Source organism: Stenella coeruleoalba, assembly GCF_951394435.1.
Source record: "Stenella coeruleoalba genome assembly, chromosome: 11".
Taxonomy (NCBI): domain Eukaryota; kingdom Metazoa; phylum Chordata; class Mammalia; order Artiodactyla; family Delphinidae; genus Stenella; species Stenella coeruleoalba.
The window spans coordinates 76415531-76439544 of record NC_137157.1 but is presented as its reverse complement, the minus strand read 5'-3'; the positions used below and the strand labels follow the sequence as shown (position 1 = coordinate 76439544).

At 38.4% G+C, this 24014-nt stretch overlaps 1 protein-coding gene across 6 annotated transcripts in view; it reads right to left on the bottom strand.

Annotated features, from left to right (window-relative positions):
* DENND5B (DENN domain containing 5B) overlaps positions 1–24014 on the bottom strand; it is a 209532-nt gene that overhangs the window by 38833 nt on the left and 146685 nt on the right. For 3 of the 6 annotated variants that reach the window (XM_079937334.1, XM_079937335.1, XM_079937333.1), the window contains 6 exons: positions 23761–23992; positions 19068–19218; positions 8792–8885; positions 4178–4309; positions 2744–2896; positions 1793–1871 (listed from right to left, as the gene is read on the bottom strand). In XM_079937334.1, the coding sequence (XP_079793460.1) occupies positions 1793–1871; positions 2744–2896; positions 4178–4309; positions 8792–8885; positions 19068–19218; positions 23761–23992 (841 nt within the window). Of the gene's footprint in view, positions 1–1792; positions 1872–2743; positions 2897–4177; positions 4310–7842; positions 7954–8791; positions 8886–19067; positions 19219–21131; positions 21219–23760; positions 23993–24014 lie in introns of all 6 variants that reach the window. The other 3 variants (XM_079937337.1, XM_079937338.1, XM_079937336.1) reach the window with 3 other exon arrangements.

Here is a 24014-nt window from a genome sequence, read left to right as displayed (position 1 = left end):
TTAGGAAGCTAAGTAGTTGGCAAACAAAAAGTATTTTTTTGGGAAAAAAACAAATACCCAGATTTAAAATCATTAAAGTCAGTAACTGCTAATTTCTAAATAATTAGAACACACTGTTTCTCAACAATGAATGATTTTACTTTTAAACTGATTTTTTCAAATACATTTCACACTGTCATCTTTTTAAGTCCTAACTTTGTGGGCTGAATTATCAGAAGTGTTAGAGCAATATTTATCAAACCCACCCCTTCAAACAGACAATAAATTTGATTTCAAAAGCTACACAGCTTACATTAATCCTACTTAGGATCAGTACAATATTTAGCTTATGTTCGTTCTTAGATCTCCAGCCCTTCATTGACACCTGGCAGTGCAGCACAGGGACTGCATGAGGCTTTGACACATTCCATATTTCTGAGCCTTGACTTCAGAGTTTTACTGGTGTCATTACTGACTGACTGAAAGGCCCTGCAAACAGCTGAGTCTCTGGTCTCTAGCTCAACCACCCACAATTTGACCATTCAAAGCCATGAACTTGCTGGTGTTGCCTGGTAGCTGCTCACTTTAACAGCTGGACATTCTCACATGCCTGTTCAGCACAAGAGTCAAATGCTTCCACCTCCCTGCTTAACTGAGCTTGGCTTTGCAACATTTCATCCTACAAATGGTTATTTCTTCCTAGGAATTTATTTATTCTAATTAGGGTAAACTACCTTGGTTATGGCCTTACATCTGAACAGCTAAATCTTCTATGAACGTGGGTGAACGTTAGAGATAGTTTCAGGGACTATGCCAATGCACTTTTACTTTGTCAATAGAAAAATGGACAACGGAGATAGATGGACACTAGAGAACGCTTTTAAACTCGATCTAAATCTTTATAAATACAGTTACATCCTGGGACATCAGAACCTTGACATTCTGTTTAGAGGGGCTCCAGGGCAATGTTGTATCAAATTCACATTCCTAGCTGTTTTATTGGATACATTGAAAAACTAGGTTTCCAACGATAAACACCACATTTAGGGTAGTATTGCCCTCTAGGGGCAGTGAGGGGAATGGAAATAGGGTGGTTCAATCATATTTGCAATGCTTTATTTCTTACGCTGGTGGTTGGCTTATGAGTTATTAAAAAAATAAAACTTTTTTCCCCACATTTTTCTATGTCTAAAGTAATCAATAATTTTAGAAAATGTTCCCAAATAGCTGACTCAGTATAAAACATTTTACTTCTACTGGCTTTCCACTGTTACTTCTACTTTTTGTGAAATAGATGGTTATTTTACCATTATTAGCTAATGACTCACGATACTGTAACATGAGGTGTCTTGTTATAAACTGAAGAAGAAATCTGATTTCTGAATACTTTTGAAACATATATACATGTTTTCTCCTCTGAAAGATTATTAACGATGTGAATAAACTTTTATTTAAGGAAAAAACCAGTATACACCGTACCCTAATACTGCTGAGAGTAAGGTATACTACTTGTATGATCTATGAGTACAACTCATTAGACGTTTTCAAATGTTTTCTGATTGGATCAACATTACAGCCTTGGCATGCCTAATATTAGTTTCCCTATCTTGTGGATGAGGAAGCTGAAGATCAGAAAGGTCAAGGGACTTTTCCCAGGTCTCATAGCTAGTACGTAATATTGCTCCTTCTACTTTACCCCAAGATGGGATGAGCGTCAGCTTGAGAGAGGTGGAGACAAAGCCACAGGTGCTGATTTTTCACATGGTTCACTGCTGCCAGTGCTGTAGAAACAATCAAGCCAATGAATTCTCACCTGGTGATTCTGCAAGGTGCTCTTGTTTCTCTTCTCTGTCCTGAAACTGAATTAAATGTGACCACAAAGCTGACTTCCCCTGAAAGTACAAGGCATATAAAGTTTTTCATTTTATAAGAAATGATTCATCAAAAAATAACTTATCAAAACTATTCACACTGAAATGCCTATTTTTTGAAGCTGGGAGACCCAAGCTCATCCATTCCTAGCTGTGTGACATTCTGAGCACCCCACTCCATGTGTAGTGAGGGTCGTCCTTTGCCTCACTGACAAGACTGGCAACAGCCTGGGGAAGGGCAGCTAAGCAAAGGGCGGAAGGGCAGGCAAGGAAATTCCTGACTTCAGCTCAGTTGTTACTTAGTTGTATGTAACTAGGGCTGTCTACATTGGCCACACAAGCAAGCACAGAATTAAAGGCTCCAGCAGCACAGAATGTACTTCTGTATGCAAAATATGTTTGGATGTATGCAGTAGCAATGAGGGAAGAAAACTGGGGCAAGAGGAGAAAGAGAAGAGGGGACAAAGAGAGGAAGATGAACAGAAAAAAAAAAACAGAAAGGGAAATGAGGGACAAAAGCAAAGAAATCATCTGTGTTTCTGCCTTGAATAACCAGATAACTTAAAATGGCAAAGAACTGTTAATTCTGGCGAATAGATTTTTTTCTTGGACAGCGATGAAAGCAGATACTTAATGGAATCTACAGGGGATACAGCCTCCACAGTGAATGTGTTGTTTTATCTTTTCCTGTTTACCAGAAAAGAGCCCCAAACTGCCTGCTAATCATGGGTTATATTTTCTTTTTCTGGAATTAAAATGCCTGGGGCGTATTTCTAGTCATCCTGTGACAAAGGGACATAACCTTGAATTTTTATAATATCTTTTTCTTTTTGTTACTTTTCTTAACAGAGCTCCTAACTCGCCCTGTCACCAGGGCCTCCTGAGACTGTTACCTGCTTGACCTGCAAGCCATGGCTCCATATCCTTTCCAGCAGGTCACAGAGGCTGGCGATCAGGGTGTTCTCCTCCAAGCCGGTTATGTTTGCTTCCCCATGGCCCAGTTCCACTGCTTCGTGTCCCATCTTTTCCACCAACATGCGTTTTGTCTGAAAACATCACATGTGGTCGCAAGTGTTAACCCCAGCAGTGAGCCCAAAAGCCATCAAGTCAATTCCTGGATCAGGAGATCTGGGTTCCCCTTCATTATACTTCTAACTGCAGATTTTGAATCACCTTGGGAAAGGTGTCTTAATCTCTGTGGTCAACTAACAAGTAATATTATGTATACTTTTACTATTTTGTCAGAGAAAGAGTCACTAAAGAGAGACTCTGATGCTATTTTAAAGTATCCTCATGTAAATGCTTATGTACAACAATTTTCAGATTACTTGCTTGAATAACATTGGGGGATTACACCAGGCCTAGAAAATACACTGTAGAATCTGAAACCCCAACCTGCCACAACTCACACTTCATCTTAGCATACTAAAGGTATTCACACTTAGTTTTGATTGCATTTAGGCAAAAACCACAATACAAACAGGCAGCTCTAAATTTTTTCAGAGCCGTCTAATTTGTGAGTGAAGCAGACCTCTTTTTTTCCTTCCTCTTTTTCTCTTTCGTCTCTTCTCTGCTATGAGTATGTACCAGAAAATGGAAAGGAAATGGAAGTCAGTTTCAAGTAAGTTAAGTTACAGCAGACTTAGCTGCCCTCATAAAATGTAAAGTGAGAGAGAATCTAGTTCCTCTAGGCAAGGACCTTGTCTGTGTGATTCAGCATTGTAAGCTGATGCTAAAATAGTGCATTTACTGAATACAGAGAAGGTACTCAAGAAATGACTGTCAAATAAATGAATGAAGTTATTGGCTAAAATGATGTTCTGAGTTTTGTCAATTTGTATTGCTACCTCTGATAAACACAGATGTCTGAGAGGAGACTCATGTGTAATATACACAAACCTACAACACAGCTAAGGTCTTCTTCTTTATGGATATACGCACACACATATGAGCACAGATAAGGTTCTACACAGGTGCACACAGAGACACGTATAAACACATACAAAAAAATGTGTTGCCTTTCACATAAGATGACGACATCCCTGACACAACTTCTGACTGGTTTAATATCTGTCATGTTGGAGAGGAAGATAGCAATGGCTGAAAGGTGAGAAAAACCATGCAGGGCTCCCATGTCACTGATTCTGTGGGTAACAGAACCCATCGAGGTTCATGCCCTCAGTAAAGAGCACATGAGGTTTATGCCCCAGTAAAAGTGTCCTTCTAGGGAAGCTACAGGCTCAAGTGGGGGTTGGCTCAGCTCATCTTAGCTTCATACATGGATTGAACATGAATGTACACTGTCCTGCACAGTGAGTAATACATACCTTCATTCTACATTCTTTTAATAAGCCTTCTACAAATTTCCAGTTGGTTTGTGCAATCACTGCAGGAGAGAGGTCTGACAATTTGGGTTGCCTCAGGTTTTTTCCTAAACTTCGTGCCTCTTGCATGTATTTCTAAAAATTAAAGAGTATTTTTAATGCATAAACATCAGATATTCTTCTGACCTACTTAACCTTACAAACAAGTGCGGGAACAACAAGATGCAAAAAAAGGCCATAAGTGTATACGTGCAACAGCAGTTCAAGGTTTAGCACACTGAAAGGCAGAAGGTATTCCCACCCCCTCTACTGTTACCCCGTGAAAAGGAGAGTGACTGAAGCCACACCAAGTAAAAGCTCATTCAAAATGAGATGGAGTTTCATCTAGTTCAGTCTTTTTATTGGGAATACCCAGGGGTGTGATTAGTCAGGATCATGGCTGGGATGGAAACATTTGCATGTCTGAATAACAAATCCAAGGCTCTCCAGGAACCCAGTGATTCTCAGATCACTGGTTTCCTCCACTCATCTCCCCACAAAACAAGAGCCTTGACATGCTTCTAACCTCTTGGGCAGTGCTGTCCAACCCAACCCTTTGCTCTAATCAAGTCACAACAGTAAAATCAGGAGCTCTGGAAAATGGCTGCAACCAATTTTATGACCTCAGGCATATCTGCTTATTCATAAAATGGGCATAAAACAAGCCCACCTGCCTCACAGAAAGCTATGAGATCACTCTGAAAAGTATGTGCTCCAAATGCAGGAGGAGGCCTCTTGTTTCCAAGACATTTTGCTACATCCCTCCTTTGCCTTGTTCCACAGTCAAAAGAAATAAGAAATATCATTTTAGGAGACATCGATGGCTCAGAGAGGACCACAGAAACTCAGACCACTGCTCTTGAGCTTTGATTAATGAACTTCCAGGGGGGGAAAAAAAAATCACTACACATAATTAGCGCAGGACAGCTGTTGTCTCTCTTCTTTCTGTGGTACCTGCAAAAGCTCATCAGATACCTTATGTTTGTCAGGACCACAGGGCAGAATCTCCAAAAAGTCTAAGTATCTTCTTAGGTCCATATTTAGAGAATAATTGCTCTAAATTATACAGTAAAACCAGCAGTTTATTGGAGAGAGAGAGATTGCAAGCCAGCACATCCTCCCACAGATACATATGTGAAGTCTATCTTTTCTATCTTAAGGGGAAATTTGATATTATAAGAAAAAGATGTGTAAAATCCTTTGCATTCTTTAAATAAAAGAGAGTTTGCACATTTAATACATTCCCCCTTGGAAGAAAAATAACCTGCTAAATCTAGTACAATTCGTTAAAAATCTCATCAACTAGGGATTCAACGAATCCATTTACCTTCTACTTCTACCAGCCCTCCTGACGAAAGGCAGCATTAACAAAATAATCTCTTTTCCAGTGTAATTATTTTAAGAACAGATTAAAAACTGAAATGAACTCTGCAAGAATTTAGTTTCTGTAACAGCTGTGTATACTTCTTTCTGCTTCAAATCTTTTTTAGAGGGTCAAAGAAAGAGGAAAAATTGACAATGAGAGTCAATTATCACCACTAGGGAAATTAACTGTAACAAGGTCTAGCAAAACATCCTGAAGGTTAATGTTCACATAAATAAAATCAAGAAATGAAAAGTTTCAGAAAAACAAACCTGAGATATAAGACAGGGATCATATATGAGATTATAATACCTGCATTTCCTATCATTTCAGGTTGTACTAATGTTAACTGGAACATTACAAATTAGAGATAAATAGTTGGTAAAAACAAATGTTAACTGTTAAATGTTAAAAGAGTTCTGTTTCTCCCCCCGCCTCAATTCCTCCATCTTTAGGACTTGTGCAAATGCAGAGAGACCCACTACAACACTCAATTCTCAAGAAGGGTTAAGTCTTAAACTTGGCTTAGGAAGAAATACACTGGCTACAAGGAAAGAAGTGAGGTACATGGTCAGGCAAGAGGCTAGGAAGAAGCCACAGGCATTTTTCTTTTCTCTGAAAAATATGCATGATTAGATTTTTTAAAGTCAGTAATTGGATTAAAAATTAAGCACTGTTTAAAGTTTATGTTCTATTTTATAAATGACAGCAAGCTAGAATGGAGCTGTCCTTTAGTGGCCATATTCACCAATCACCCTGCACATACAGGGCAGATGTAGTATTAGCCAACAGTGAATTCCACCGGGCCACGTGCAAACTCTCCTTCTGAGCACCTTTGCTGAAGCCACAAAATAAGCAACGTTCCACAGACATGCACAGAATGGATACAGGGGTGGCTCAAGGCCCTTCCTCACAGCAAGCAGTGAGGCTGCCCCTGTATAGTACAAAAATAGAGCAGTGCCTTTACAGTAAACAAGTGATGATAAGAATGTAATTTTCTTTGGGGTCGCTGGAAGAAAAGGTGTACTTTAAGATAAAAAACTGAGAAGAAAGAGAAATCTTTCACAAGGACTGGTTTTATAATAAAGTCGATTTCCCGACAGAGGGAAGTCACCCCAGGTTTCTGCTGAGATTTTTACGATGCTCTTCGTCGTTGTTGCCTAAGCCAAAAGCAAACCAGTAGGAGCTACCTAGGAAAATATATCCTATTATTCAGTAAACACTGAAATAACTGCTCTTTAGTACAGGCTTTCCCTGAATTTTCTAATAACCACACTGTGCCTCTAACCAGCATGGAGCTTGTGAAGAGCAGACCACTGTAAAGTTAAGTAAATTTATATTAATATGTCGTTACGGGAAAAAATACAACCAGGAGTCCTAAGTAACTCTGGCCCTCAGGTGAGTAGCTGTTCAGTGCAACTCAGTGTGCAGGGTTACTGGGAAGAGCACTGGCTTGGAGTAAGGAGGCCTGGCCTGTGGGCCTAGGCCTGACTTTGTGTGTCCATTTGACTTTAGGCAAGCCTCTCAGACTTCAGTTAAATCATGTCAAGTTGGACAAAGTTACCTCAAATGTTCCTCTTAGCACTAAGATTCTATATTGATGATCTGATTTTCTGACCATATAAAATACAGACCAGGAATAAGGAAGGTAAATTAAAACACTGTGGAGGGGCTTCCCTGGTGGCTCAGTGGTTAAGAGTCCGCCTGCCGATGCAGGGGACATGGGTTTGAGCCCCGGTCCGGGAAGATTCCACATGCCGCGGAGTGGCTGGGCCCGTGAGCCATGGCCGCTGAGCCTGTGCTCCGCAATGGGAGAGGCCACAACGGTGAGAGGCCCGTGTACCACAAAAGAAAAAAACAAAAAACACTGTGGAGATAAAACTCGGCAAAAGAAAAGCTGTTTGAAAATGAATCACTTCTGCACTTTTGCAAAATGCTTAAATAAAATTTGAATATTTAATGTATTTCCCCTTTGGAAGAAAAACAATTGTGTTAAATCTAGTCCCCCCTTTCCCCCTCAAAAACACCACTGATAGGGAATTTAAATAATCAGTTTTATCTGCCAATGGTATAGAATTACTCTTGTTAGCGCACACCACCATGAAAAGGTACCAATCACAAAAGGAAGTGGAGAGCTAACAGTTCACGTCACAAGGTGATGTGAGGCATTCTAGAGCTATGTGCACTCATACACGTGGATGATTCGAGGAACACCAAAGACAAGGTTCAGGAACATCTGCAAAGCACTTTCAGGCATAGAACATACCAGGCAGCACTCAGAGAAGGATTTTTTAGGAAGCCGTGCAGGAGGAGGTGGACCCTGATCCCACTCCCAGAATGCCATGGAGTTCTGACAGACCACAAGTTCCCCGGAAGGCTAAGAGGATGGAGAAGTGCCAATGACAGAAAAGCAAAAAAAGAAAAGGACAGGGAGAAAGAGACAGCAAAACAAGCATGCATATGATAAAGTCACAGCAGAAGGGAAGGGAGAGAAGAAATACAGCAGCACAAAAGAAAAGCAGTAGACAGGCTATGCGTCAGTTCTTAAGAAAATGTTTAAAATCATATATATATACATGAACACATCAACAAAGAGCAATATATATATTTGGAATGCTGTTTTCTGCTTTATTTCTACCCATCTGAGTTTAGAAAATAGTTAACGGATTTTCTGACTGTATTTTCTTTTGATCACAAGAAAAAATAAAAACTTACTTATCATTATCATTATTCAAATGTGTAATTACCGTTTTGTTTTCAAGTAGTACAAATAAAGCATAAAGATCTCAATTTAAAATAATTTAAAAACACTCCTAAAAATGGTGTCAGCAAGCCAAGGACAAAGCACAGGCAAATGTATCTTTACTTACTAAGTTTAAATTATGCTTGAAACTTAGAAAGTCTACGCTTCTTATAGCTTTTTTTCCCTGCGGGAGACACACTGACCAAAAATGTATCCTAAGCTTAGCCTTTACTTGATGTGGTACACAGGGCGACTTGTTTTACAGCCTTATTTTAGATGTATTAAAATTACAAAAAATGGAAAAAAAGGTGCTTTCAGCTATGTCAGTATAAAAGGATTACTATTTTAAAACAAAATTGAACCGATTCTTTTAGAAGAACACAAAAGAACCTACACAATGACACCTGCTGGGCTAAGTAAGCCTAGTTCACAGTTCTTGCATCAAGGCATCCCGGGAGGGCAGCCCACATACCTCCCTCAAGTCGTTGTCCAGCCCAACGTGCTCGGAATGTTGGCGAAGGCGGTCTTTCCGGCGCTGTGCAGTGGCGCTCCGACTTACCCAGCGACTGAAAGAACAGAAGGGGTAGGTTAAAAGAAACAACGCAACAAAAAAAAATGTGATCACTTGTCTTTAAAATAGAAAGAATGTACTGTTGAAAACCAAAGACCAACAATACTTATTTTTCAATCAATTCTTTTAAAAAATATATAGCAGCTTTATTGAGATGTCATTTAGATACATACAATTCACCCATTTAAAGTAACCAATTCAATGGTTTTTAGTATATTCATAGAGATATGCAATCATCACCACAATCAATGCTTTGTTGAAACCAAGGTTAAAAAATGCACAGTAGCTGTAATGATCTTCTCTTTTCCACCTTATCTGCCCAACAGAATCCCAAACCTGGATAGGCACTACCCTCTCACTTCCTTTTAAAATATCCATGCAAATTAGTTATTGATCTCCCTCATGACTACCATGAACCACTTTACCTGCCCTTTATCAACTTTCCCTCACTCGCCATTCCCAAACCTCTCACTTTATCCTCAAGAGCCTCCACTCAACTGATGACCCAGCCTTGCCTCCCTCTTCCTACTCTCTACTTCAATGACGCACACACGCAAACCCCTCATCTTTCTTCTAATCCCAAAGTATAATGTATATTGGCCACAACTATTGCTTCCACCAGGATCCCTGACCAGTTCTCTCTTGCCTCCTCCAATCTGCTCCATTAGAAACCTCCTGTGCCATATCTCCAATTTTTCTCTCTCAACTGAGTATTGCCCTTCAGCTTACAAGTATGCTGACATGCGATAGTTACATTTAAAACTGTTTCCTCACTCTTCTCATGTAAACATTCTTAAGAAAAGTTTAGATGTAAGGCCTCTACTTATTTATCTTTGGATATTTTGTTCATCTCAAATCAGCTTCTTCCCCTGAAAATGCTCTTGAAGCCATTTATAGCCCTCACTGCCAATCCAATGGCTATTCTTCAATTCTTAGCTTACTTAAACTCTCTGCTGATCACCCTTTCTACCTTAAAACTCCAGTTGTCTTCAACTACCTCAGTGCTTCCAATAGGATAAGCTCTCTCACCTTTGAGCCTCTGAAGATGAAGTTTTCTCCCAACTTCTATTCATCTCTCAGACAGCTTTAGATGCTGCACAGGAAGTCTTCTATGGTTCTTCCAAATCTAAATTAGCTACCCCTCTTATACTCTCCAATTGTAGCATTTATCACAGTGTGTTATAATTACTTATCTCTATTTTCTATACAATCCTCTCTACTATAAACGCTTGAAGGGTTGGTATCATGTCTTTCAGCCATTTTATTTGCAGAGTCAACTACATCACCTGCCCCTTCTATAAATATACCCTAAATAAATGTAATCAGAGACACAGTCTAATATTTAGGTTTATAGACGTTCATCACAGCATATATGCAATAACCAATTCTGTGTTTCCATTATTCTAAGACTCACATTTTGGTTTTTAAATGTTCCTGAAACTAGGATGAATCTACTATTTCATATACATGTTTAAAGTATAATTTTTCCAAAAAGCTTTTGAATTAATAGCAGATCTTACAACCAACAGTTACTTAGAATCAAGTAAATGTGCTCAAAGCAACCCAAATGTTCAACAGTAGGAGGTGCTATATAATGAAACATCATATAGTCATTTAAAAAAATTAAGTTACTAGGATATCAATAATATGGGAGAGTACTCATGATACAATAATGAATGAAAAAGCAGGATACAACACTGTGTAAGCATTTTCTACTTTTGTAAAAAACAAAACAAGTATGGACATGCACACATATCAGGATCCATGCAATGGAAGGGCATAAAACCAAATGTTAACATCTCATGGTGATGGCATTATAGGTGGTTTTATTTTTATTTACAATTAATTTTTTATTGAGGTATAGTTGATATACAATATTATACAAGTTTCAGGTATACAACAAAGTGATTCACAATTTTTATTATTTTTTTTAGTTAAAAAATTTTATTTATTTAGTTTAGTTTGCATCGGGTCTTAGTTGTGGCATGCGGGATCTTTCGTCGTGGCGTGCGTGCTTCTCTCTAGTTGTGGCGCGCGGGCTTAGTTCCCCTGCGGCACGTGGGATCTTAGTTCCCGGACCAGGAATCGAACCAATGTCCCCTGAATTGGAAGGCAGATTCTTAGCCACTGGACCACCAGGGAAGTCCCAAAGTGAGTCACAATTTTTAAAGGTCATATCATATTCCATTTACAGTTATTATAAAATATTGGGTACATTTCCTGTGTTGTACAGTATTATCCTTGTAGCACATTTATTTTGTGCATAGTAGTTTGTACTTCTTAATTCCCTCCTCCTATCTTGTCCCTCCCTGCTTTGCTCTCCCCACTGGTAACCACTAGTTTGTTCTCTGTATCTGTGAATCTGTTTCTGTTTTGTTATGTTCACTAATTTGTTTTATTTTTTAGATTCCACATATAAGTGATATCATTATTTGTCTTTCTCTGACTTATTTCACTTAGCATAATACCCTCCACGTCCATCCATGTTGTTGCAAATTGCCATTCTTTTTTTTTTTTTTGCGGTATGCGGGCCTCTCACTGTTGTGGTCTCTCCCGCCATGGAGCACAGGCTCCAGACACGCAGGCTCAGTGGCCATGGCTCACGGGTCCAGCTGCTCCGTGGCATGTGGGATCTTCCCAGACCGGGGCACGACCCCGTGTCCCCTGCATAGGCAGGCGGACTCTCAACCACTGCACCACCAGGGAAGCCCTTTCATTCTTTTTTATGGCTGAGTAATATTCCATTGTGTGTATGTATGTGTGTGTGTGTGTGTGTACACACACACATCACATCTTCTGTATCCTCATCTGTTGATGGACACTTAGGTTGCTTTCATATCTTGGCAATTATAAATAATGCTGCTATGAACATTTATTTATTTTTATAGTTGTGCGCCACAACTAGAGAGAAGCATGCACGCCACAACAAAAGATCCCGCATGCCACAACTAAGACCCGATGCAAACAAAAATAAATAAATTGGGGTGCATGTATCTTTTCGAATTCGTGTTTTCTGTTTTTTCAGGTAAATACCCAGAAGTGGAAATGCTATAAAATATAGCAGTAGAACTATAAAATAGTTCTATTTTTAGTTTTTTAAGAAACCTCCATACTGTTTTCCTTAGTGACCTCACTGATTACGTTCCCACCAATAGTGCACGAGGGTTCCATTTTCTCCACATCCTCACCAACGTTTGTTATTTGTGGTCCTCTTGATAACAGCCATTTTGACAGGTGTGAACTGATACCTCTCTGGTTTTAATTTGCACTTCTTTGATGATTAATGATGTTGAGCATCTTTCCTGTGCCTGTTGGCCATCTGTGTATGTCTTCTTTGGAAAAATGTCTATTCAGGTCTTCTGCCCATTTTTTTTTTTTTTTCCGGTACGCGGGCCTCTCACCGCTGTGGCCTCTCCCGCTGTGGAGCACAGGCTCCGGACACGCAGGCCCAGCGGCCACGGCCCACGGGCCCAGCCGCTCCGCAGCACGTGGGATCCCCCCGTACCGGGGCACGAACCCGCGTTCCCTGCATCAGCAGGCGGACTCTCAACCACTGCGCCACCAGGGAAGCCCTGCCCATTTTTTAATTGCGTTGTTTGTTTTTTTGATGTTGAGTTGTATGAGCTGTTTATTTGTGTTGGATATTAATTCCTTATTGGTCATATCATTTGCAAATATTTTCTCCCATTCAGTAGCTTGTCTTTTGGTTTTGTTGATGGTTTCCTTTGCTATGCAAAAGTTTTTAAGTTTAATTAGGTCTTATTTATTTATTTTCGCTTTTATTTCCTTTGCTCTAGGAGACAGATCTAAAAAATATTGCTATTTATGTCAAAGAGTGTTCTGCCTATGTTTCCTTCATATATCAAACTATTTAAAAAGATTTCTCAGGTCTTGACTTATCATCCCCATGACTGTATTCATTGTACTATTCTAGAAATATTTACTGTTGAGTATATCCCTGACAGCACAGAGCTATACACGAGTTAAGAAATGAATTTATACTTTTGCCATTCAGCGAAAGTCATATTGCATTACTGACAATCCACAATTTAAAATTTTCTTATTAATGAAGTATCCAATTTACAAAAAGCTTAAAATGAGAATGCTGCTTCTTTTGTTGCTTTTTAAATAACTTATGCATGGCTTTGGTTTCAAACTGACGAATCATCTCGTTTCAGTCTGCTATTTAGAGGAACACTGAATAATTATTATAAAAATGGTAGCAAAGGAAGGTAACCCCTCTTAAAATAGTGTTTGTTTGTTTTTTTCTAAAGAATAGGTTTATAGCAGGAAAAAAAGGTACAAAGATCTAGTGACAGATCTTTGAAGTAGAATCCTTGGAAATGTCCCTAAAGCAAAAGATCAATAAAAGACTGTAAAAAGGATACAAAGAGAATTGGGTGACTGAAAAGGAAGATCCAGAAAAAAAGCGTATCAAGACACTGACAAAGATTCTCTGCTTGACCAAACTTTAGTCAGACTCCTAACCCTTCCTAAGCCCGTTTGTGCACTTCTTTGTAAAATTCACTTTTAGCAAGAACCTAGCTAAGTCAGTTTAGCAGAAACCATCTCCCCTCTCATTATATGATCATTCTGGATATCTGATCAGGTTCTGAATTCTCCACCATCCCCCAGGTGATGTCTAATCACCTAGGCCTGCCTTCCACAAGAATCCTGGTAGGTCAGTTTAGTCAGAATCCCCCATACCCATGATGTTTCCTCTTAGTAATTTTCTATCCGCTGACCTCCACTCTGCTCCTTGGTGATAAATTCCCACTTGTCCATGCAGTATTCAGAGAAGCCTCTAATCTCCCTCTCCACTGCAAGACCCCATTGCGGTGGTCCCTACACCTTGAATAAAGGTGCCCCTCCGCCTTGAATAAAGTCTGTCTTACCATCTTCAACAAGTGTCATGAATACTTTTTTAACAGCTCTGAAGCAAAATATAAATACCAGCTGATGAACTTATATAATAAATAAAGAGGAAGGGTAAAATATAAGTAACACAATGTACAAAGACCTGGAGGCCTTGGAAACAGCCTTGTAGCAAAAAACAGTCAGTGTAAGATAGTAAAATTTGTTCAGGGATTTAAAAAATTAGGGTTACTGGGCAAGGTGGTTCAAATAAATAGCAAAAATATGAAATAGATTATAAACACCAGCTGATAAACTTATATAATGAATAAAGGAAGGAGCAGAATACACATGGATGAACATTTCTCCTGGCAGGCAAAGTGGAAAAGCACAGAAGATAAGGATAAATATTAATTTACAGGATATAACTAGCATCTCACTCTGTGAGACAAAACGCCCAGTTTAATTTTATTTTCAAAACAGGGAAATGAGCATCTACTTAAGAAAATTACTATGAAGTCCACATATTCCTGGTCTTGTTAAGTAATTAATTTATTCTTTGCATAATTAAACCTCATTTCTAAGCATAATTTTACCAAAGATGACCACATTTGCTGAAATGCTAAAGACTGCTTATTTGCTTTTGCTTTGTAAGTAGTGTATGAAATTCTTACAGTTGATCAACCATTTGTACAGGCACGGTTATAAATCCCTTTACCCTGTAATTAGTTCTGACATCTATTCTCTTTCAGACTACAATCTAGCTGAAAATGTAATGCTTGGGGCTCTGTGTGGAAATGGGGAGATTATATATAAGATTAAAAGCAATAAAATATGGCATTTGAAAATTGAAATCTTCCCTTCTAAGCTCTCCTTACTTCCTTTCCCTTCCTTTATTTTTCTTCACAAACCTTATCGCTTTCTGACAGGTTACTTATTTTACATATTAAGTTTTTTTGTTTGCGTCCTCATGTTGAAAGCAGGGATTTTTGTTATTTTGTTCACTGCTAAACTCCCAATGAACAGGACAGTGTCTCACATATAGTAGGGGGTCCCATAAATATTTGCCAAATGAATGAATGAGCACTCTAATGCTATCAAAAGGAAATAAAAACCATTTAAATTAATAGTCTACTCATATCAAATTGATTCAAAAAATTAGGATAATCTATAAACATAAGAAAAAAATGAATAAACTGATGACTAGTCATTCACTTCTGAAAAATAGAACACTGTATCCAGTACAATCATCTGTAAAGTCTGAATCCCCATAATGGTCAACATCTCTTAGCACATTTTAAGTTCAGTGTTTATAAAAGCAGGGATAGCTCTTCACTAGAAGGTGAAACCCTGTAAATTAACTAAGGTAAGTAAGGTAAAATTTTCAGTCATTAGCTATTTACCTCCATCTTGTAAGCAGCATATTAAATTCTCTCTACTGCCTTCCTACCCAAGACTTTAGCATAAACGCTTGCGTTTCTACAGGAGGGGCCGCCTTTCTAGTGAATCATCCTCCTTTACTGTCTTCATTAAAGTTCAAACAACCTATTTAAATAAAAGAGTTCAATCAAATAAAGCTTTTAAAAAATCCACAATTCTTTCACTTTACTGCATAGTGATCCTTTTCCAAATACGTAAAAGAATGCTGGTACTGAAGATTTTCCAGACCTTTCCACAGTTTTTATGAATGAGACACCATGAACGTGGTGCCAGGAATAAGGAGACCTGGGTTCTAATCCTAACCCTGCCATTAACCCAAAAGTGTACTCTTACCAACATATAACGATGACACTACTTCGGGGTTAGGCTATTTGATCTCAATCTTTTCTTCATGAAGCAAGATGGCGCCTGAGAATGTATCTTGCTTCCCAAATTATTATCCTATCTTCTTTTGGGTCCACCCCTCTCTTTTTTTTTTTTCCGGTATGTGGGCCTCTCACTGTTGTGGCCTCTCCTGTTGCGGAGCACAGGCTCCGGACGCTCAGGCTCAGCGGCCATGGCTCACGGGCCCAGCCGCTCTGCGGCATGTGGGACCCTCCCGGACCAGGGCACGAGCCCGTGTCCCCTTCATCGGCAGGCGGACTCTCAACCACTGCGCCACCAGGGAAGCCCCGGGTCCACCCCTCTTAACAGAGCCCAGTGTGAGGTAGAAGTGAGGCATCTGAGGGCTCTTTCATTCTGAAAGATCATTAGGTTGGTATGACAGGCTGTTGCTAAACTCCCTTACGTTCCATATTTTAGGCTATTCAAAATTTCTTGGGGGCTACCAAAGCAAAACATCCAATTCCAGAAGTAACAAAAGGCACACGTCACCTTTATATTAGAGTAACAGAGCCAGGCAGTATATGTAGTATAATGGTTAAGTGCTTGGGCCCCTGAATCAGCAGACCTAGGTTTGAATCCTAGTTTCACCACTTCCTACTATGTGACCTTGAAGCAAGCTGTTGACTGTCTCTGAGACTCAATCATAAAATGGGTAAAGCAATATAGGCTTTATATGTAGGGATATGCTTGTAATAAGGATCAATGAGCAATGTACTTAATGCAGTCAGAAGAGACGCCAGTGCAGACTGGCTTAATAATATTAGCTATTAGCAGCATCTCCACAACCAACACTCTCTTGGAATGGAGAAGGCTCCACTGGCAGGGAAGATAATGCTTTCTGAAAGCAGAAAAAATGGGTTACAAGGAAGGATAATTACTTTAAGTGAAGCAGTGATGAAAATTTCCAAATTTTTTGACTGAGACCTCAAAAGGGGCAGATATTTATAATGATACACACAAGCACACCTCATTTTATTGCACTTCAAAGATACTGCATTTTTTACAGATTGCAAGTTTGTGGCAACCCTGTGTTGTCAGATGACAGCTAGCGTTTTTTAGCAATAAAGTATTTTAAGATATGTATATGTAAAAAAAAATAGACATAATGTTATTCTACACTTAATAGACAACAGCATAGCGTAAACATAACTTTTATATGCACTGGGAAACCAAAAACTTCTTGCTTTATTGCTATATTCACTTTACGGTGGTGGTCTGGAAACAAAACCATAATATCTCTGAGGTATGCCAGTACTAGACTCTGAAAGCAAAGGAAACAGCAATGTATATAGTACTGTAACTGTTTTCCTTAATTCATATACACCATCTTTTTTCCTTTGATGTGTTTGCTATCACTGTAGTTTTCTCACGTGTAGACCTAAATGAATCAGTAATTTTGACACATTTCAGAAACACATTTAAAGGAACACCTTTAGCTGGGAAAATGGTAAGGGTTTCATTCCTTTAGGTTATTAAAAATAGGACAGTAACTATACAAACACAAGATATACAAATATTACCACATATATATGCAGCCCAAGAAACTCCAAGTAGCACAATACTTAGCTTAGTATGTGTTTAATAAATTAAACCAAGCATTACCATCACATATGATAAAGATAATTTACTAAGTTTTCTTTTTTCCTGACCAATAAAATCATGACAATCATTACGGGAAATAAAGAGGTTAAGTACCAAAACTTCCCCAACATGTAGCTCAGCAGATCATATGTTAGACAGAAACAGCATACTTTAAAGCCATCTTTCAAGAACTTGCATATTATTATTTAGATTGGGCCATTTAGATTAAAAGGCATAATTCCACCTGTCTTATTCCCCTCACTGATTCTCTGCTTGCCTTCTGGCTCAACGCCACTTCCATTTTATACACCCAATCTCTACCACAGTCTTCTATCTCATTTGTTGGCCACTGCCTGGCTCCTCCCTTTCCTTCTCTGAGCCTCTTTAATAAAATCACAGATGTTATAGAATGTTATTAAATGAGAAAAGGGGCAAGTGATTCCAAGCTGTCCAAGGATCCTAAGCTGGTTAGTGGTCAGGAATGAACTAAATTCCAGAACTGCTGATTTCCAATTCAAAGGCTTCTTTCCAACTTACCATATTCCCCATTAATACTCTCCTTTGAGTTCTTTTCTTGTAAAATCCTTCTTTATTACATTCTTGTGTTCAGCTAAAATCAAGAATTCCCCTAAATCCAAATAACTTCTCAATTCTAACCATATTCAGATATTTTCTGAGTGGAATCATCTACCATAAAAAATGATATGGTTTACCTTTATTTTTGGTTGTTTTGTAATTTCTGCACTTGATACTTAAAAGTACAGAATGGTGTCATGGGTTGAATTGTGTCTCGCTAAAAGATAAGTTGAAGTCTTTTTTTAAAAATTAATTAATTAATTAATTAATTAATTTTGGCTGCGTTGGATCTTCATTCCTGCATGCGGGCTTTCTCTAGTTGCGGCGAGAGGGAGCTACTCTTCATTGAGGTGTGCGGGCTTCTCATTGTGGTGGTTTCTCTTGTTGCGGAGCACGGGCTCTAGGCACACGGGCTTCAGCAGCTGTGGCACGTGGGCTCAGTAGTTGTGGCTCATGAGCTCTAGAGCACAGGCTCAGTAGTTGTGGTGCATGGGCTCTGTACTTGTGGCACACGGGGGCTTAGTTGCCCTGCGGCATGTGGGATCTTCCCGGACCAGGGCTTGAACCAGTGTCCACTGCATTGGCAGGCGGATTCTTAACCACTGAGCCACCAGGGAAGCCCCAAGATATGCTGAAGTCTTAATCCCAACACCTGTGGATATCACCTTATTTGGAAAGAGGATCTTTGCACATGTAATCAAGTTAAGATGAGGGCATTTAGGGTGGGCCCTAATCCAACATAACTGTTGTCCTTATAAGAGGAGAGTGGACACAGAGGGATGGCAGCCTTGTGAAGAGGAGGCAGAGACTGAGTTATGCTCCTGTAAGACAAACAATGCCTGGGGCTACCAGAAGTGGGAAGGGGCAAGGAAGGGTCCTTTCCTACAGGCTTTGGAGGCAGCATGGTGCTGCCAATACCTTGATTTTGGACTTCTAGCTTCCAGAACTATGAAAGAATAAATTTCTCTTGTTTTAAGCCACCAAGTTTATAGTACTTTGTTACAGCAGTCCTAGGAAACTAATACAGACAGTGAAGGCATAACTTTTCTAATTCCATTAGACAGTATTAGCATTATATTTAAAACACAGTCATTTAAAATGAAACTATTCCCATGTGCACATTACTTCAACAAGAGAAAAATATCTAGGCTTTGGATTTTCTTACATGATGGAATTAAAAGTCAAATACTCATTGAGTGTCAATTCATATTTCAAGCAGATTAATTTGGTCTTTGAAAAAGTAATGACTGATAAAATGTTTAACAGTTAAGCATTCCCCATTAGAGCACTGCGCCCTTCATTCACTCCTTCAACCAACTACTCAAGTGAAGAACATGCTTACTTGTTATTAGCTGGTCCTGTTGCCAAGACATCAGACTGTAACTTTGGAAAGAACCCTTGCTCATATTTGCCTTGACCAATTTTCATGTCAAGTAGATGTGGGTGGATTGCAGTGTGATCCATTTTCATCAGTCGCTGCTCAATTGACTGGGCTATAAATTAAATTCATAACATATTAGAGACATTTCACTGGCTAAACCTTAAAAAATAATGCTTCCTCCATTCATGCAGTGACAAGAAACTCGACCTTTCTGATAGTCTGAAATAGATTTTTACAAAAGCTCTTCAGAAATCACGTATAATGTTAAGTATAAAAAGGTTAGTTTTAAGTAAATACTAGATAATTCATTTTCATACTATTTTCTGCATTTGTCAAAAGCAGGGCAGCGGGGTTAAAAAAAAATCTATAATTTAGTATTGAAACAGTTTCCCTTAAGTGGGAAATTCAATATTCTTAATGAAAATATGGTTCTAAGTACAACATTAAAGAAAATGATGGCAAATAAAATATTTTCCTTGAGCTGAAAGATAAAGGGAAGAAAAAAGCAAGCACTGTAGCCTTATGTTACTTTATTTCTTTGTGCAAAGATCCATTAAATATTCATGCTTCTCCATTTGTAAAAACAAGGAACTGTGTAAAGTTTATCACCTCACTTTTAGCAACACATTCTCATTAGTAGGAGTCATTTAGGAGTGTTTATTAGATCAAAAGGCATAATGCAGAGAAAAATAAAATAAGCAGGCATTTAGAAAATGTCCAGGGGATAAGAAGCTGCCTTTTGAAGAATAAAATAGGCCAGAGTTAAAAAATAGGAATTACTCAACATTTCTATTTTAAAACCACATAAAGTTGAGAGATGTTTCAAAGGCCCAGGAAACAGTGAACTATTTCTCTGGTAAAAAATCTGATCTTAAATGCCTTTATCAACTGAATTTTCAAGAAAAAATATAATACTTGTGAAGCAAGATTAGGTCTCCCATCCCTTGACTAGAGATTACTGCAAGGAGAACAAGCAGTAAGTGTGGTTGTGTGATAAACAGAACACACCATGGGAACTGCCAATCTTGGGATTTGAGAGAAGTAAACAGGTATTTTTACAAATATTTCATAGAATCAGTTTATTTTGCCCCACTCAATACCAGCTGATTGAGTATTGCTGGTTCTTCCCCATATATACTCTAGAAAAATTTCTGTTTTGGATGGGGAGGGGTCTGTCCATGACACAATTCACTCTTGTCAAATGGAGCTGCTTAAGACCATCTTATGTGAGATGGATGCCTCCCAGCCAGTTGTTTGCATTTGCAACATTAAGGCATGTGTGCAGAAGGCATTATTACCCTAAACTTCAAAATGTTAGATATCTGTTTTAAGCTTCCCTAATTTTTCTTTATAACTCATATGAATTTATCCACCACTTTTTGAATTTCATTTTATTTTTAATGTGTAACTTGTAACTTCTCGTGAAACATAGTCCATATGTTCTAGGCTGGGCAAAAGGATGTCATGTTTTAATGTGAAATGATATTTAATTTTCAATGATGCCCCCTGACTCTCCACAACCGTATCTATACTCTTAATGCTTCCTAATATTTATAAAACACAATTAACAGATGGTTAGAGAAATAATGCTTAGATTCATGGCATGGAATTCTCTGAAGTCCCTGACGATTTTATGTTCCATGAAATAGTACAGAATTCCATCTCTGCCAAAAAGTGCTTCTGTTCTCACAAAAGGAAAAAAGGAAAAGTAGCTTCAGTTTTTCCATTGGATTTAAAATGACAGAAAAAAAATCCATCTGATATTGAGTTATTCTCCTTTAGTTCGGAAGCTCTGTAAAAACAAAAATCATGATTCACAATGAATTACTCTAGGGTTTATAAGATTGCCATAGGGAGCATAACACAATGCTACTTTTCAGTGATTGTATCATCAGTGAATACTGAACATTCAGAAATTATTAAATGCCTGCTTCGAGAGATCATGGGGCTGTTGTTAGACTTTCAAGGGTTTGTGCCAAAACTCATTTCCTGTGATCAGTAAGGAATAAGAAAACTCTGCGTTACTAGCAACTTGGTGTCTTTCTGCACAGAAATCATGAGGTTCTGGTGCCACAATATCAGCAGCAGATAGCCTCTGCCTAAAGAGTTCACCTGCAAATCAAAATTCTTTTTAGTTAGAGGCAAAACAGAAACAAAAGCAACACAACAAAGGACAGAAAAAAAAAAACAAGATACACAATAAAATCCAATGTCAACCAAAAAATCCTAGTTTCTGTTGTGGGTGAGGGTGGGGAGGAGACAATTTTACCTGATAAAAGAAATAACTGCACCATCTGTGAGACATAGTTACAGCTGACTGCCTCCTTTTACTTTTTTAAAAAATAAATTTATTTATTCATTTTTATTTTTATCTTTGGCTGCGTTGGGTCTTCGTTGCTGCGCCCGGGTTTTCTCTAGTTGCAGCGAGTGGGGGCTACTCTTCATTATGGTGCATGGGCTTCTCATTGCAGTGGCTTCTCTTGTTGTGGAGCATGGGCTCTAGGCATGTGGGCTTCAGTAGTTGTGGCACGTGGGCTTCAGTAGTTGTGGCTCACGGCCTCTAGAGCGCAGGCTCAGTAGTTGTGGTGCACAGGCTTAGTTGCTCCGCGGCATGTGGGATCTTCCTGGACCAGGGTTCAAACCCGTGTCCCCTGCATTGGCAGGTGGATTCTTAACTACTGCGCCACAAGGGAAGCCCTCCTTTTACTTTTTAAGAAAGTCTTTGATAAATTAAGTTCCTGGGAGACTATTCCTAAATTAGCCTAATCTCTTTTTCATATATATTAAACCTGTAATGGTACGTTTTTGTTGTTGTTGTTCTTAAAGCTTTTTTAATATAAAAGCAGTAAAGAAGTGTTTTGGGTACATATTGTCTGTTTGTCAATGCTTTTTTCATAGCATCATAAAATAAAAGGACTTCATGTGGGAGGGAGGGAGACGCAAGAGGGAAGAGATATGGGAACATATGTATATGTATAACTGATTCACTTTGTTATAAAGCAGAAACTAACACACCACTGTAAAGCAATTATACCCCAATAAAGATGTTAAAAAAATAAATAAATAAAATAAAAGGACTTCATATATAAGCTATAATGGTACATTTTCAACAGTTTATATAATTTCTGCAATGACAGTAGGAGTATAAAACTCTGAGAGGCTGACAGAAAATCTATTTTAATTGAAAAGATTTTCTAGAAGCACACAAATATAGCAATCAGCACTTAACTTCATTTAAAAAATTCTGTCAGGAAGGGAAGAATAAAATTTGCTCAACAAGGCATTACACTATTTACATGGCTATTAAAGCACTGAAAGTCATACTATTCTCTGAATAGGCATAGACAATTTCATTCACTCTACTCCCTCAACTTCTAGAAACACAGAAACAATTGTCACTTCCTAAAGGGGCTCCAAGGATCTATCCTCATAGGTGGGATACAACAGAAGGATGTTTCAGCGAGTCATCAGAAACCTCTAAGGCTACACAAGAGACATCATTTATATACTTCTTTCCTTAAAATATGCTACAACTACAGCATCACCACTCCTGTAACTTTGATCTATTTAAAATAAAGTGAGAAAGGCAAGCAACAGAGGCAGAGCAAAGAAAATCCACATTTGCTGCCCCTTTTTGCTCCGGAAAAAAAAATTGCTCTCAAATAACTTCTACACGAAGGGGAAGAAATAAAAGGAAGGGGCACTCAAGTGATAGATATCACTTTATTTGGCAAAGAAAGAGTTAGGAACCAGGTATAAATGTATAAAGTTGTGTGGACTGGTACATTTTACATGTTCATTTATTGAATGAACAGCTAATGTGGTAGTGAGGCTCCAGGGGCTAGAATCAGTCAAACTCTGGTCCAAATCAGGGCTCTACCAACCACAAGCTATGCAATCACAGCAAGTTACTTAACCTCTCAGTTTTCTCAACTGTAAGATGACGACAGCAATAAAACAGACAATAAAATGTGTCTATACCCCCTCATTATTAAGATCAAATGTCAAAATGCATGTAAAACAGCTGGCATTATGTCCCTCACATAGTATGTATTCAGTAAACACTGACTATTAATATGATTATTTATTTAACGGACTATATCACACTGCCAGACAAGATTGGCCAAGACTCATAATTCTCTGAGAGAAAAAACTAATGTCAGGGTTGGGAACCTCTAATTTGAATACAAGAATCTAGAGTTTAATTTCAGTAAATGAAGCTATTTTAATTAATGGCACCACTGAAGTAAATATACTGTTTTAGTTATGTAAATTAGGCAGCAACTCAAATTTACTATTTCAAATTAATACTTATCTTTCCTTGGATGAAGAGAGAATAGGTAAAAAGCAAAAAGGCAAAATAAGCAGCAAGACAGAAATTAACAGTTTCACAGCAACCTTATAGTTGTATTCCATTCAATTTGTTATTGTTTTTCATCTTCTGAGGGAAGAGGAATGTCAAGCAGGAACAGGACAGACATTAGCTCACAAAACAGAAGGAAACAAAACGATAGAAAGCATCTCTTGATACAGTACAAGGGTTAACCAAGAAGTTTAACATTGAAAATTAATTCTGTGGTTTATAAGGCCAACGATGTGTAAAAAGATATGATCGTGGATTTTAAGTTAATTTTAAAAGGCATAACAAATGTACCTGCTTCTTTTAAAGTGCTGCATTTCTGATATATAGATGTCCTCAAGGTGGGTGCCCTTACATTATACAGTCTTATCTTCTCAATCCGAGAGTCAAAGACTCGAAGCAAAGGATCTTTCTCTTCCCACTGAGACATAATTTTGTTATCAATAAAGGTGGCAAACATCTGTGTTTCAATGAAGCGTGAAAGAAATGGCAGGTAAGGTTCAGGCTGGTCAGACAGAAAGGAAGCCTGTAATGAGATAATTAGGCAA